This window comes from Conger conger, chromosome 9 (assembly GCF_963514075.1).
Source record: "Conger conger chromosome 9, fConCon1.1, whole genome shotgun sequence".
Lineage (NCBI taxonomy): Eukaryota > Metazoa > Chordata > Actinopteri > Anguilliformes > Congridae > Conger > Conger conger.
The window spans coordinates 52,382,749-52,399,314 of record NC_083768.1 but is presented as its reverse complement, the minus strand read 5'-3'; the positions used below and the strand labels follow the sequence as shown (position 1 = coordinate 52,399,314).

Sequence of the window (16,566 nt, the reverse complement as noted above, 5' to 3'; positions counted from 1 at the left end):
TTAAAAATAGGTATCCATTGGCTATCTACTGCAGGTGTACCTAATACAACTAAAAAGGCAGCTTGCAAACGTTCACTCATAGTATATCAACTACAGCGAACATACATGCTATACATGCAAACATACTTGCAAGGAGCAAGATGAAAAGATAAATTGCGAATTACTTACGGTGTCACCTTTCTGGCCAGGAGCCCCCTGTTCTCCTTGAGTGCCAACTGCACCCTGAAATGAGCAAAAAATATCAACAGACACTGTCTGTATCAACTGAAATGTCACATATGATTTTATCTATCATTCAAATATCTGTCCCAGTGTCATTGAACATAAATATTTCAGTGATGTACGGTTCACATGAATATCTTCACACAGCAAGACTTGTCGTTTGAACTTTTTACTATATCATTACAAAACATCCCAAATATGCTGTATTCAAGGCCCTCGCTAATGCATATTCATGACAGTAATCAACCACTGGAACTTTAAACTGATTTTAACAGGGACCCAAGTTCTCCTGCTCTTTGTTTTGAATCTACAGTTTGCACTCATTGAACTCCATCCACTGGTGGTGACGGTCAATCAGCATGTCAGTAAATGGGATGGACTCCAGAACCATCTGGCAGGAAGTGAGGGGACGCGCTCACTTCATCGCCTTTGGGACCTTCCGGACCCTGACGTCCTCGAATGCCTTCTATGCCCTGAAGTGAACCATGCACAACAAAGCACACATCAGGATGTAACAATGGCATTTTATTGTACTGAGCATAAGTAGTTCATTACTTTTTAACCTCTATTTAACCTGGATAGGCCCATTAAAATCTCTTTTTCAAGAGCAACCTGGCTAAGACAGGCAACAGCAAGTAAAAACACAGACAAGTTACAGACCAAAATATACAACAAATGACAATACATGAGTTAAAATCAGATGGTACACCACCCTATGTATTTAATCAAGACATTGGTATGTCAATGAGGCTGCCTCTAGCTCCTTTATCAAAGATTTAAAAACACCTAGTGAAACCAGCTCAGCAAGTTTCAGATCATTATGTAACCCATTCCAGGTAGAGGGAGCACATAAAATATATTTTTCCAATCTCGGTGGGGGCATTGGGCCCATACAAGAGGGTTTGTTCCTGGGAACGAAGATAAGTCCTTGACTTAAGTTTACCAACATTTTCACAAAAGTTCCGTGAACAATTAATTGCTTTCTACAGCTAATTTTGAAATGGCGACTGTGTTTACAGCAGCAATATCATCCTGTGCATCAAATATATGCAATGCTATATATTCATTTAAATGCAATCATCACTATTTGGGGACACAGTGGCTTCTGAAAGTATTCAGACCCCTTCACATTTTGCACTACATGTTTTGTATACGTGCAGTATAGCTATAGCAACAGTTTTGAAGAAATCGTCTTGCTGGCTAGCTAGCTAACTGTCTAGTTAGCTTTGCATCGGGGGTAACTTCACAGTATATCATGCAGCAGGGTTACTGGGTTAACTGGATAAGCTCACCAAGTATTCCAATTCCTTGCTGCCTGGATACAAGACCTCAGATTGTCCGTGACACACACAGGTGATAAAATGCCATCTTATTCTAGGTGTGCCTGCACTGCATGCATGCCTATGTCATCTTCTGAAAGCGTCTGCTGCAGCCATAATGACCAGACCCTTTGGAGTCGCGGGGAAGCCACCCAGCTCACCCTATGTTTGCCCATGTTTGTCAGAGAATCTTGTGTCAGGATCCGTTTTAGGGGTATCCATAATGGTGCAACGTAACTATACGTTGCCAAGCTCGTTGCTTGGGTGACTTTTGGGTCACACAATTAATAACACATACTGTCTCTATCTTGTCTGTTGTGTATACATCTGTGTAGCTCTCCCAAGCCATAAATTCAGAAGACAAATTAGCAGAAAGCATTTAATCTCCTGCTTCCCAGCACATGTGCCACACAGAAGACTTCATGAGTTTACCAAAGGAAGGAAGAATGCTTACAGGAGAGCCGGGTGGGCCTGTAGGTCCAGGAATCCCATTGAAGCCCGGGGGGCCCTAAGTACACAAGGGAACAATATCATGAGATATTACATTTTCTTTATATGATATATGAGATCTTCCCTCTCTTTCGTTTCAACCCAGAATTAGTATATCTGAGTGTTCAAAGGGCCAATACAAGCTTGTCATAATTGGTGGGTAAAAACTGTAAGACAGATGGACCCTATCACTCACAGACAGGTTTACATGTTTATGTTCAGCCTTACCACATCTCCTTTCTCCCCAGTGGAACCAGGATGTCCAATTGGTCCCCTTTGCCCCTGAGGGAAAAAAAAATATTATGATTTGATGCAAATTGGTAAAAGCTTGTTTATCATTGAATTAAATCCAAAAATATCACTAATTTCACATCAACAAGCCTAGTGGAGACAAACTACTGAACACTGACCTCACTTCCTGTCCGTCCTGGCAGGCCCTGCACACCAGAGGGTCCTGGTTCTCCCTTTGGTGAAAACAATTATACTCATACATCACAAGACTCGAGTTTCAACAGTTGTTTTAGGTTTGGGAATTTTTATTTTGTTATTAGTCATCTTAGTCACGTATACGGGATTATATATTTTTGTATATATATTTTGTAAAGCATATTCATATTCATGATCATTTTATAGATTATTTTACCTTTTGTCCAGGTTTTCCTGGCTCCCCTGGATATCCTTGGATCCCTTTGTGACCCTGAAAATAGGTTTGCCAATTCATTTCAACGTGCCTTATATTGCTTGCGTTGCATGTTAATTCCTTCTAATGTGAATGCAAGGTTTAGAAAGTATTGTGGTATTAAGGCAATAGTAGATCACTTTTTGAGATTCATCACCTTGATTCCCGGCATCCCTGGATTTCCTTGAGGTCCTGCGGGACATGCAGCTTGGCACTGCTGCAAGGCAAAAGAGCCATTATTTTACAGCAGTTAATCAGGTGTTGAAGCATTTTGCATCTGATAACTCAGTGAAGCATGTTGCTGCCATCCATACACCAAACACCGAATCCTAGTTCCCTGAAGACCATGAGACTCACCGATTCCGCAGTTCCCTCTGGGCTGGGGGGTCCGGGTGGGCCCTGAAAAATGACCACATTCTATTTATTCAACAGCAGTGAAAGTACAAACATTTCTGTGTTATGGATACACCTAAAAAAAACGATTACTTTTTGTGCAAAACTAACAGAAAACTTACAGCTAGCTAAATCGCTAGCTATTTAGCTTGTTTATTAGGCTTGTCATAAACACAACAAAGTCAATACACTAGGCTAGCCAGCTAGCACTAGCTACACGGAAAAATGGCACTAACAGTATTAATGCCAGTAGTTAGTTAACTAGCTAGCTAGCCTACAGTTACTTTAAAAAAGAGAAGTTTATCAAGTATTAATTGAACCTCCCGGGGTAAAAAGTATGAAAATTAGTAGTGAGCCATGACTTTGTTTAAATGCTCAGTTACTTTTGTACAAATATTAATAATTATGTATAGGTCCATATGTACGTACATACTGTAGCCATCAGCATATCTGCTTCTATTGAGAACAACATATTGGAGGCCTACATGAATGAGATCATAGCAACACACACTCTACACTAAAAATGGTATACTACTTACTGACACACTTTATGGACAGGCTATGTTAAAAGAGTGATCATAAAGCATTCAACTGAAAACTGTTTTTTGTGATTAATAGTGTCTTGGACAAGTGGACTGAAAGCATGAAACTAAAGTATGTGGCCACATGGAGCACAAGATTAATATTAATCGTGTGAGCCTAGTTATATTAAGCCTAGTTATATTAAGGGGAGTAAAGTTGATTAAAGTTAATTACCACAGGTCCTGGTGGTCCCGGTGGTCCAGGTCGACCCGGTAGTCCTGCGTCACCATTTAGTCCTGGGAGACCCTGCCAAAACGCAAAGACATGCACTTCATACACTGTTTAATGGTAATGTCAAGTAAGCTAGATCTTTGCCTTTTTGCAACTTGAATGGCGTGATTTATTTGAATTAATTTATGGTACTAACGTCAGGCCCTATGTTCCCAGGGTCCCCGGCTTCACCTGGTTTTCCTGGAGGTCCCTGGATGTGGCATAAAAATTGAATACTAATCACCATTTTGAATAGCAATATAGCTATAGAATTCAATTATTATAACAGCTAAAACAATTTTTTCTAAAAACCTTTGTTTATAAAAAACATTTTTATGATTGCTTTTTACAATCTTCTAACCTCTTACAAGGAAGGAAACATGTGTAATATGTAATATAGCTGACATTGTGTTTAGGCCAAGCATTCATTGAAAAATAAATAAGAAGCAAGAATGCTATGTATTTAAAGATATTTACTAACATTGTCAACTGTAATAACATTTGAATGACACCTCTTAAACAGTTTAAAGCTTTCATTTGACATAATAAAAAGTAAAAAAGAGTGATAACTTGGCTGAACACCCAGAACTACCACTTAGCAGACTTTACGACAGAAGAATGGGCTTCAGAACAGGTAGTATAGATTTTAAGTCCCAAACAAATGCCAAATTGAATCAGGTATCAATATCTGAGGTCTGACTAAGTGCTGTGAAGAAAAAAACTATGTGGACATGTGTATTATTGCAAAACATTTTTATGCTCCTCGAAAGCCATCTACAGTTAGGCAGGCACGTATCGGGAGCAGCTGCTGGACAGAAGCCCAGCTTTTGAAGGTCGGTTGAACTACAGCCTTCACTGTAGATGAACAGTAAGTGTAGATTCTGTTGAACGTACAGGTGGTCCAACGGACTCGGGTCCCTGTAAAACAAAAGGCACAAATGGATGATGAGAAATTAGGTGCAATTCCCAAGCAAGAACATTTTTTTTGTGAGTGCAATGTCCTTAATGTATAAGTTCAGAACAAACAACTTCTGAAAAAGAAAGAAAAGCAATGGATGTTTGAGTTTTGAGTAGAAGTTAGAAGTGCGCCGATAATCATTCTATTGGTGACTTCTAACTCATTCTAGCTGTTTTCATCTGTCATTCTATTGGTGACTTCCAACTCATTCAAGCTGTTTTTGACGTGGTAGTGGTAAAGCAGTGATATTAATGGCTGTGAGCTACAGTACACAGCTACCATACAAATATTACTGAGACTGTGTTTTGGAGGTCATTGTAAGATTTGTTCTTCGTTTGTTCAAATATATGTGGAATTTCCCAAGCTTGTCAGCATCACACTGTGAACTGCTAATGCTATACAGTATGTTAATATGATGGTACTGGAACTTACTGGAGGACCTGCTGGACCAGGAAAACCAGGAAGTCCCTGTGGTTCGACACAAATAGAAAGGAACAACCATTTTGTCATGGAAAACTGATATATTACAAAATCTAGATGTCATGCAACATTTTGATTTTGGATTAAACAATCTTGAAGGTGAAGTTAATTAATAAAATATTTTGATTGTTAACAGTCCAGTGATCCTTCACTAAACTTTTACTGTGCCCAACATCTGCCAATCATAGCCAGTTACCTCTCTTTGGATTTATAACATTATTCCACATTAAGAATGCCTGAAAAGCACAATACTTGGAATGGAATTCCTTTCAATGGCTTTGTTTGGATGGGATTCCGACCTCATTTCATAAAGTAAATAAATTGTCTAAAGCAACTCACTCTTTCACCTACAGGTCCTCTAGGCCCCATTGGCCCATCTTCTCCCTGAGTAAAGAGAAAACATTATTCAGTGTGTCGCATTACATGTCAGTACATTTAAGCAGTCAGCAGACACTCACACTTATCAAGAGAAACTCTCACATCTTACTTAACTTCCATGTGAGCCCTGTGTATTGATTGCTGTGAGAGTTAGCGGTCTGGGGATCTGGACGGGAGTGTGGTCGCTGGTCAAATGTTTGTGATTTACAGTAAGTTATTTGAGTGATTTTTATCTGCATTATTTTATTTATGTTACAAACTGTGATGGATGTGTTGCTTAAGAGTTAGGACAACGTGTGTGTGTGTGTTTAAAGGGCGAGTGTGATGGCAACAGGGGTAGTGGCTCTTATACAAACGGGCAGGAGGTTCAGCCAAAAATGTTCCTTGTAAAATCGTTCATGCACATACACACATTGTTTTATACAGACGCTTTTGGTTTTTAATTAATGTTGAGATTAACAAAATGAAGATTTAATAGAGATTTACCTGCATAACAGTGTGCAAAACTGCAGTAGTTGTGCTTCAGCTAAAAGTCTTGGTTTCAATGTAATGCATTTAATTGGTTTAACGGATAGGGAAATGGATACGAATAATGCAGTACTCGCTCACCCCACCCCAACTAGAGCTAGCTAGCTAAGTTAGCTGATCCATTATATTTTACCTTAATGTGCCACCTACAATATAATTGGCAACTGAAAATGAAACAAATTTTATTTTATTTACAATTACACCATATAACTAGGCTGCCTGAGCCAACTATCTAGCTAAGCTAAATAACATGTCACAACATGTTACAAGTAAGCCATTGACACTAAACTAACTAACATTTCAAGTCATCAATATGGCGACCAGCTGTTTTGTGACAGCTATTACATGAAATCAATGAATAATTGATTATAGCGGATCTAGTTTAGCAGTGTCTGGCCCAGCAGGGCTTGGGTTTTTTAATTTTTTTGTTTGTTTATTGGTTTTTATGCATTTGGTGTCTGTTTGTTTCCTCCTTGTTTTGTTTATTGTTGTGTCATGCTTACTGCTGGTCCTGCGAGCCCTGGAAGTCCCTTCTGTCCAGGCAGCCCAATCTCACCCTGTTCTCCTTTGCTGCCCTGCAAGAGACACAGATCAAGACAAATGTATCAGTGCTCATTGCCTGCCACTGTTGCTAAGCTACAGTAGTGCATCACCAGTCACATAGAGTAATCAATTAAAAGCATGTAATTTGCAGATGCCTCTGTGTTAACCCTCGTCAGACAGCGTATAATGAGCAACTAGCTTGAAGAAGGGCCTGGCCCATTCATCAGGGGCAAATACCTGTGAACATAAGCAGTTAATTTACCTTTACAAATGATCTTGTTTCTTGGAATAATGAGATGGGTTTCAGCTATAGTATTAGACCAACAAACAAGCCTTGGGTAGATCATACTTACAGGAGCGCCATGAGAGCCAGGCTGGCCTGGGTGTCCCTGAAAAAGCACAGCTTTGTGACTGATCGTTAACCATCGTCCACAGATGAAGCTTTGATGCACATGTATATCAATTAAATAATTACAGAAATGTTTTATTGCTGTAGGGGTGGGGAGGGGTAGGTGGGCCTGCTCCTTCTTATCAATTGATCTGTTGAACTTTCAGCTCTTCTATTAAATGTAACTTCCATCTTCTTTGAAATGTTATTTTGAAAAGTAATGTTACTTGAAATGTTACTGTTTACAGCCACAGATTATGAACCCAAATAAGAATTCTGTTGAAAAAATGGTTCTTTGGCTCATCTCCATAGAGGAACCATTTTTAGTTTTTTTATGGAACCCTCTAACATACAGTAGTCTGCAGTGATGATTATACACCACCACATTTGTCCTAATATATTACTTCCTTAATATCTTTTGGTGAAAATGTATTGAACAATATTATTGTAGGCAATGAGAACAAAATTATTCCCACAATTACACTGGGGTAAATGTATGGCTCACAAACAGAAACACTGAAAATCTATATTTCTTTTAGAAAAATTGAAATTTGTATTTTTTTACTTTTGCATAGCATGACTGCATGTTTGCTGATGCTAAACAATTAGTTTAAACTGGTTTGAAGCAACATTATTCTGCAAAATTACTTTGGATGGTCATTTGTTCCAGTATTTAAGGTAACGCACACTTTGAGCAGTGTCACAGTGTTAAACACGATGGCGCGACGGAAGGAGCTCTCTGAGATTGTTTGTAGCCGCATTGTCGCCCTACATTATGCGGGTTGGTCACTTGATGAAAAGAATCATCTGGTGACATTAAAGTTATGACTTGGCCCCCTCAAAATCCAGACCTTAATCCGATTGAGAAAATCTGGGATTATAAATATAAAGATAAAAAAATCTGTTGTAACTTTGAAAGAATCTTCAAACCATATGGAATGGTTTAACGAGTGAAGAAATAAAATAATATGTGAACGATTAAATGCAAAGCAAAGGGTGGCCACACTAGATATTGACTTTTTTGTCCAAAAGAGACCATTATTTTTGTTTTCACAATATATTCTTATCTGTTTACTTATGTTCATCTACATGAACCAATATTACATTGAAATAAATTACATGAATAGTACTTGGTTACTGATTTATCCTCATTGTGGTAACTGTATAATTACTGCACACAGTACTGCACACTACTGTAGGTGGGAAGTTTCTCTTGGAACCATTTTTTTACAAGAATGTAGTGATCGGTTAAATGAGGTTATGAAAATGAGTGAATATTGTTTTCCTACTTACATCTTGCCCATCTCTGCCACGTTCTCCTTTGGGCCCACTTGGCCCCTCAGGGCCCATAGGACCAGCAGGGCCTGGGATCTGCTTGTCAGGCTAGGGAATGGAAACCAATAAATCAATAAAAAAAACTCATTTCAGCCAGGAAGTAACAGAGGCACATTTTATTCAGGTGTAGTATGTGTAACTTTATTAAAGATGCTAATATTCATCAGACATGCAGTATATTACAAGACTATGGGTCAATAACAAAAGAAAAAACAACTAAAGTTATTTAAGATAAAAAGGGAATTCACTGGAACACAATCATATCTGACGTAATTAGTCATGTAAAATTTCTGCAATGTAACCGCTAGTACTGTAACTTGGATATTTAAAAATATATGTTTTTCATAAAAACAAGCATTTTTTCCAGTTATATCACCTGACCAATTATCAGTTACGAAAGAACAGTAAAGAGGTTATACATATCTGCTTAGATACAAACTTAGAGGTAGTAGAGGTAAATGCAACGACTAAGCATTTTTTTCTGTATCTGATATGAAATTTGATGACATATTGTTTTACATTAAACGATCATTTGATATGTAAACATACACACAGTGACCACTTTATTAAGTAGACCTGTACACCAGTTTGTTAAGGCACATATTTAATCAGCCAATCATGTGGCAGAAACTAAATGCATAAAAGCATGCAGATGTGGTCAAGAAGTTCAGCTGTTTTTCAGAGCAAATGTCAGAATGGGGAAGAGATGTGGTCTAAGTGACTTTGACATTGGAATGATTTTTGGTGACAGACAGGGTAGTTTGAAGACACTGCTGATCTCCTGGGATTTTCAGGAGATCAGCAGTCTCTGGAGTTAGCAGAGAATGGTGCGAAAAACAAAAAACCTCCAGGGAGCAGCAGTTCTGCAGGCAGAAACACGTTGTTAATGAGAGAGGCCAGAGGAGAAGGGCCAGACTGGTCGAAGCTGGCAGGAAGGTGACAGTAACGCAAATAACCACACATTACAACAGTGGTATACAGAACAGCATCTCTGAACACACAATGCATCAAAGCTCTAAGTGGATAGGCTATAGCAGCTTAATAAGTCTGAAAAAGAAGTCTAATAAATACCTAATAGATGTATTCAAAGGTCGGTATCATATTGCTCATGAACGACCAACGGAGCATCAAATAATTTTGTATTGTAATACCTCAGATTTCATTAGTTCATGTAATGATTGCTTTTAAAAATAAAAACTGCCATACGGCGACTTATGTATGAACAAGACATAATAACATTGATGAAAAGCATATGTATTTTGCAATTATGACTATGCTACCATGTGTACCCCTTGAGGTCTAAACCCATCTTAAATATTTAATAATTGTGACAACTGCATCCACAGAAATATTTTCCAATTATTTTCCAAGAACTGAATTGCCAAAATACCCATAATTGATCAATTTGGACAAGAGGAAAAGCTGCTATTTCCTTTCAGTGCATCATCTACTGACTGAGCCACTGGAATTGCTGGGCGCAGTTGACTTGATTTACCAGAGGTGTCTCTCTTGCGTGAGGTGGTGAGGAGAGTCTGACTGACTGAAACTCTCCTTTCTTCAGTGACACCAGACCCATTTGTGAAGCTGCCCTGTATGGCTGTGGGGCTCAGTTAGCACTGGTTGAGGATTCATTTCCAGTCCATGGGATACACTGACACACTGGAAATGACACTGGAGTGTCCCGGCACCCGCCAGGAGCAGAATGTCCCGGCTCCCGCCACCAAGAATAATGCATGTGATCTATTCTATCTCTATAGCTAATTAGCATCCCCAAAATTTGTATTTGTACTTTTCAGCCTGTGCACTAAAGGAAACTGATCAGAAGATCACCAAGAACATGTGACTTTATGCCAGAGCAGCAAACATCAGACAACGTGTCACACACCACAGCAACATTCTCACGAATGAATAAATGTGTTAAGCCGAGAACAAAGCAAGGAGTTGATTATTTGCTTAAAAAAGAACAGAAAATAACAAAAGAAAACACAAGACAAAGATGCAGTCATAAATAGAATAATAAATACCTCAGCATTGGGAAACATCTGAGGAAGCAGGAGAAAAATACAATTAATGCAGAGTTAGTAAACTCCCTTCACCAGATAGACAGAAAGAGCACACCTGTTTTGAACAAAAGTCTTGAGGGCCACATGTTTTTTAAATTAATAAAATTAATTTAAAAAAGAGCCCTAGGTAAGATAAGCAGAAGGGGGGGGTGGCCATCTATCATAAAGGCTGGGTTAAATACACTTTCCTGAGCCTGTCTGGTATTTTGGGACACATAAAACACTCTCAAAAAGTGCAAACCCCGCCTTCTGGTCCTCTTGGTTGGCTCAATTGCACCAGGCAGAAAAGCCAGATTTGAAACAATTACGTATTTGACCCAGGTCTGCTATATACTGTAGAGCCCTCATAAGCCTATGTTGTCATATCCATTCATAACCATGAATGACAAATTGTAACAGTAAATTTCACTTAAACTCTGACGCAGCGCAAATTGACTTGTGTTTCACAATGTGCTTGCTTAGTGACAGAGAAGCCTATGTCACCTGTAATAGTAAAACACACATGGAGAAAATCTTTATCTCAATATCTTGACCCCTGACTGTTATGTTCTAGATTTGAATAATATTTTTGGACATAGCACTAAATGATGATGGAACAAATATGCTGACTACTGTAAGAATGACATGGACCTGTAGTGGACAACTGCAGTTGTCTAGCACTCACAAAAAAATAAAACATTAAAAGTTTTAGGAAGTAAAAAGAGTGTATGCACGTCTGTTTCAGTGAAACTGAATGGTATTGTCCAAACAGAAGAAAACCAAGCTGGTTTGGCTTGGTTTTTGGGAAGGAAGCAGGGCAATCCAAGGACCACGCCTACTGGTTAAGTAGGCACACCTGGACGGCATTAAGAATCAGTCCAGGATGTAAAAAATGTGCTTCTTTCAGGGCTGAGACTGGGGAACCGTCACATCACAAGAGAGAGCTGTGTGCATAGAGGCAGAGGAAAGCCAGACTGAAAAGCTACCATTTGGGTTTCGATTTATTTTGCATGTCTTATTTTAATTTATTATTTTTGCCCAGAACCCATGAAGGGGACGGGCAAAGACTTTTTGTTTACTTTTCGCTCTTGCTCTCTCTCTCTCCTCCCCACTCCACCCTAAAATAACTTATAAAATAAAAGGCCGCTGCAAAAGTGTCCTGCTCTTCTGTCCTCCCAGTCAAATAATTCAGTGAACGGGTGTGTTTTACATGCCTTGCCTTCAGAAAGTGACTCCCCTAAAAAAAGGATTGTTGTTCTTTACGTTTCTCCTCAAAAGTTAAGGGAGCGGTATAGCATCATAGCATCATCTCAATACACATAATATCCTATGATTTTAGTTAATTGCCATTATGTATTCTGTATTCTGCAATGCAAGAATACATTATTGGATGGGCAAAATAAAAATGATTAAATAATCATTTACAAGAAGTGTTTGTGAAATATAATATGGAGTTGCATTTGATTGTCATGAAGAACTCTACAATAAAAAATAACTTCTTAATACTTGGGCTTTAATTCTAGGTGTCCAGGAGCTGAAACAATAAATCTTCCATAATATGAAACAAATCTGAATCAGACTAATAGATGTGAATACCCCAAATCATTTAAGATTATTTTTAAATGATTTGGGGTAGTTTATCTCTCTCTCACACACACACCCATAGATTCAATCAAATATCAGTTTAAGGGCATATGCCAACTGGGAAAAATCTAATAAAGGGCATATCCAAGCCCGGGAAACTGAGGTGTCCAGGCCAGTGGAATATTGGTAAATGATAAATGGTTGGAATTTAAATAGTGCTTTTATCCGGCTTTAGCACTGTACAATTGGTGCTTCTCATTCACCCATTGAATCTCACACCAATGGTGCTTGGCAGCCATGCAAGGCACCAAACAGCTTGTCAGGATTTGGGAGTTAGGTATCTTGCTCAAAGACACTTTGACACACGCAGGGTGGGATCACACCAGCAACCCTCCGACTGCCAGAAGACTGCTCTTACCGCCTGAGCTTTGACATCAATTTTTAAAATGAAAATGGTGAATAGATACATGTAATCCTGCTAAATTAACAATTGCAAACCAGATACATTTTTAACAATTGAATTAACCAGTATCTTATCCCTATTAAATAAAATACCTGACCAAACGATCTAATGCAGAGGTGTCCAATCGTATCCTAAAAGGGCTGGTGTGGGTGCAGGTTTTTGTTTTAACCCAGCAGTAACAGACCTGATTATACTAATGAACTAATCATGGTCTTTAATCTTTAATAAGACCTTGATGAGTAGAATCAGCTGTCTTAGTCCTGTGCTAAAACAACAACCTGCACACACACCAGCCCTTTCTAGATAAGACTGGACTCCCTGATCTACTGTATATGGTATTTTTTACATATATGCTCTGTCTTTAACAAAATACTGTAGCTTGCTGTAAATAAATGAAGCTATTTTGTGAAACTGAACTTTGTTAAAAATGTTGCAGGAGCAATGGAATCGAAATAGAAAACGTTGTGCTTTAAACTTTAATCTGTCATAGATGTAAACATTCGGCTGTATTGTAATTAACACAACAGTTGACCTTGTTCTGGTGACTTTTTATGTAAAACCAATCATGAATTAATGAACTCATTCTTCTTTTATTACCTTGCCAGGATAATAGAAAGTCCCAACAATATTATTAGTCTCAATTTTATATGGCTTGGGATCATGCTGCACATTGTAGAACATTGATCTAAACCTGCCATGCAACCAAAACAGCTTTTTGCATGAAAAGGTGGGATATTCCGAATAATGATCAGACGACAGAACCATAAGGGTAAATTGCAAAAACAAACTCATTTTCATAGGTATAAACCTCTTATTTTTAGTTGTCATATTCAGATAATGTTAGTAGTCTTTATTGAGATAAAGCGAGAGTATGATTGAATTGCGTATCCCCTTAAACAGATTGATTGACCCTATCAACTTTTGCCCCCTTGTGGTTGAGTCATTGACGTTCCAAATTATGGTTTCGTTCATATTTCTAAAAGAATAAAAAACTGCAACATAATACAACTGCAAGATGGCAATGCCAGATTATTAACAAGACTCTCCACTAGTGAGAACAACAGTTTAGATGATTTTTTGCTAAACAAGGGCAATAAAACAATTTCTCGTCATCCAAAAATTATGTTCCAATATAAGAACAAAAATATACAATTCAGAAGTTACATGATTAAATACATTGTTTTTTTTTCCTTAGCTCTCTTTCATTGCACGTCCAGCCGACATACTTAGTAATATAAGTTTAGCAAATTATTCGATACATACATATATATGGAACCAAATATCCCACCTAGTTATGAAGCTACGACTGTTTTCTGACTACCTTTGAAATTGACTATACCTAATCGAACGTCCTCTTGAACTGCGCTGTGTGTGTTTGTTGAAGTTTGGTGGTATAGCAGACATCATAGAGCTTTCGGTTTGTGTATATTCTGATATTGTTTTTTTGTAAATTGTTCCTAAAATCCAGGATTTTTATTTTATTTTAATGTATCTGTTGTGTATACTGTATGTACATGCTCTGACATTTGTTCTATCTCAAATTTCTGAATGGTACAAACCTCTTCTTTTAATTTACGCCTTCAAGCATGTGTGTGTAGTTTTTGAGATATTGACACTTTTATAGGACTTGTACAAAATAGGAGGACATTGCCATCTTGGGGGGCAAAGTGGAAAGGGTTAAAGCTGACCCTCTTTCTGCACACTCACTGTCCACTTCCACTGTAAAATGTTTTGTCCTTAACACAGAATGTAAACACAAGTTAATGTTGCTGTACTGGTGTACTGATTAACACTGCATTAGAAACCAACACAAGAAGTATCGCTTTGTATGTATTGATTTTTTTCTTTCTGAGTTGAGGCCAAAGAAAATATATTTATGTTTTGATTAAGCAGTGCTGTCTCTTGTTGACAAAAAAGGTTTTGGTAGAGTTCTCCTTTTGGACAGTAGTATTAAAACTCAGACCAGTTACTTATTAATTCCTGATACATAAAAGAGGCAGAGAAAACAGGTGGCGAGATGTAAAGGAGCTCATTAAATCATGCTCGCATGCAAAGGCAAACAAGCGCCCAACATGTTTCTTAAGCATGTTTCCTCATTCACAGAAAACGGATAACTCCCGGTGATGCATCATGCATGAAGTAAACAGACTTTTACAATGGTGTTTACCTATCCAATTAGTTAAGAGACTCACAGTGATTTTATTTACCTATGCATTAGTAAATGTGTACCCATGCCATTAGTGTACTACCAGTGATGTGTGCCTATAGCATTAGACTCACAGCAAGGCATACAATTTAGTTAATAGAAGCACAGTGATTTGATCGTATATCAGAAGTACATTGATGATAGGCTATGAGGGGCCACAAAACTGCATCCACTTATCAATGACTTGTCTGAAGTAAGACAGGGATTGATGACAGGTGCTTTGCATGAGCAGGAATATTTCAACAAATTCTAAATTCTAAATTCTAAAGTATGTATAGAATCTAGAATAGCATAGAACAGTTATATTCTGTTTCAGTTCTGCTCTGATACATTCAAGGCCTACCCACACCAAAAGCTAGAACTATAACAATAACAATGTGAGCATCCACTCTGATGAACTTATAATAAACTTATAATAAAATTCTGTAAACTATGTCAAGCTGTCTCTCAGCTATGTCATCTGCCATTTTGCACATGACGCCCTGGAGAATTCTGTTGGATTTTGGCTTTTCAGTGTTCGATCCCTCATGCAGTTGGAAAAAATCACAGTGATCCCAACGATATTGTTCATCAGTGTTATTGTTATTATAATTGTAGTTTGGAGTCCGCCATCCAATTCAGTTTTTAAAAAGGTATATATATTATATATATATATTTATAGTTATCGTTTTTGGTGTTGATGGGCCTTTAAAGTAATGAGAAACAGATTCCTTTGTGTATTTGTGTGTGGCTACACGCACATACATGAGCCTGTGTATGGATGTGCGCATATTTGGATGTTTATGTGAGTCTTTGTGGGCGTGAGTGTGCCCATGGATGTGTATGTTCGTATACGTCACATTTCTTTTCAGGTGAGTATAGGGAAATTATGGTCTGTGGCAAGCACCAACAGACTTGTTGGTTTACCTCAGTTTGGGGAAGTTCAGAACAGCTCTCTCTCTGGGCCCTCTTATAGTCACAGTGAATCAACATCCACTGGAGTTCAAACTGAGAAGAAAAAGAAAAGAATATGAAAAAATGTTCACCATTCCATATTCCGAATTTGAGGATAAGGGAAAACCTCAAATCTAATGGTAACATTAGCATTGCAGTGTATTCTTATTCAGAGTATCGGTATGGTATCTTATCATCATCAAGTCAAAGGTTTAGAACCCTAGTACATAAGACTGTTCAATGATTTTGGTAGTAACCAGTATATCATGGTAATGATCATTGCATGTTAAACAAAATTGTAATTATGTCTTCACATATACCTCAAAATTAAATATACTACATATTACTTATTATGCTAAGAGAGAAATTGTTGCAAAACATTGCATTAATCATCAGAGTTTACAAATGCAGTCTATCTGTAATTTGTGTCAGTAATGCCTACTCTAAAAGTATTGGAACAACAAGGCCAATTCCTTTGTTTTTGCAATACACTGAATACATTTGGGCTTGAGATAAAAAGATGAACACGAGACATGAGTTCAGAATTTCAGCTTTTACATCCTGGTATTTACACCTAGATGTGTTAAACTACATAGCACCTTTGGTATCAGAGCAGAAGTTTTTGGTGAGACATCATCAAACTATTGCCTCCTTATTTTGTGATGCTTTTCCAGTCTTAATGCAGCCTCTTTCAGTTGTTGTTTGTTTTGAGGGGTTTTTCCCTTCAATTTCCTCTTCAGGAGGTGAAATGCATGCTCAATATGGTTAAGGTTTGATGATTAACTTGGCCAATCTAAAACCTTCCACTTTTTCTCCCAAATGAAGTCCTTTATT

At 37.9% G+C, this 16,566-nt stretch overlaps 1 protein-coding gene across 1 annotated transcript in view; it reads right to left on the bottom strand.

Annotated features, from left to right (window-relative positions):
• LOC133137705 (collagen alpha-3(IX) chain-like) overlaps positions 1–16,566 on the bottom strand; it is a 62,617-nt gene that overhangs the window by 11,220 nt on the left and 34,831 nt on the right. Inside the window, exons 6-23 of the mRNA XM_061256036.1 lie at positions 15,706–15,786; positions 10,529–10,546; positions 8,463–8,552; positions 7,135–7,170; positions 6,742–6,813; positions 5,672–5,716; positions 5,285–5,320; positions 4,789–4,812; positions 4,052–4,105; positions 3,859–3,930; positions 3,067–3,108; positions 2,867–2,923; positions 2,674–2,727; positions 2,441–2,494; positions 2,259–2,312; positions 1,996–2,049; positions 642–695; positions 169–222 (exon numbers count right to left, since the gene is read on the bottom strand). Coding sequence (XP_061112020.1) covers positions 169–222; positions 642–695; positions 1,996–2,049; positions 2,259–2,312; positions 2,441–2,494; positions 2,674–2,727; positions 2,867–2,923; positions 3,067–3,108; positions 3,859–3,930; positions 4,052–4,105; positions 4,789–4,812; positions 5,285–5,320; positions 5,672–5,716; positions 6,742–6,813; positions 7,135–7,170; positions 8,463–8,552; positions 10,529–10,546; positions 15,706–15,786 — 951 coding nt within the window. The remainder of the gene's footprint in view (positions 1–168; positions 223–641; positions 696–1,995; positions 2,050–2,258; positions 2,313–2,440; positions 2,495–2,673; positions 2,728–2,866; positions 2,924–3,066; positions 3,109–3,858; positions 3,931–4,051; positions 4,106–4,788; positions 4,813–5,284; positions 5,321–5,671; positions 5,717–6,741; positions 6,814–7,134; positions 7,171–8,462; positions 8,553–10,528; positions 10,547–15,705; positions 15,787–16,566) is intronic.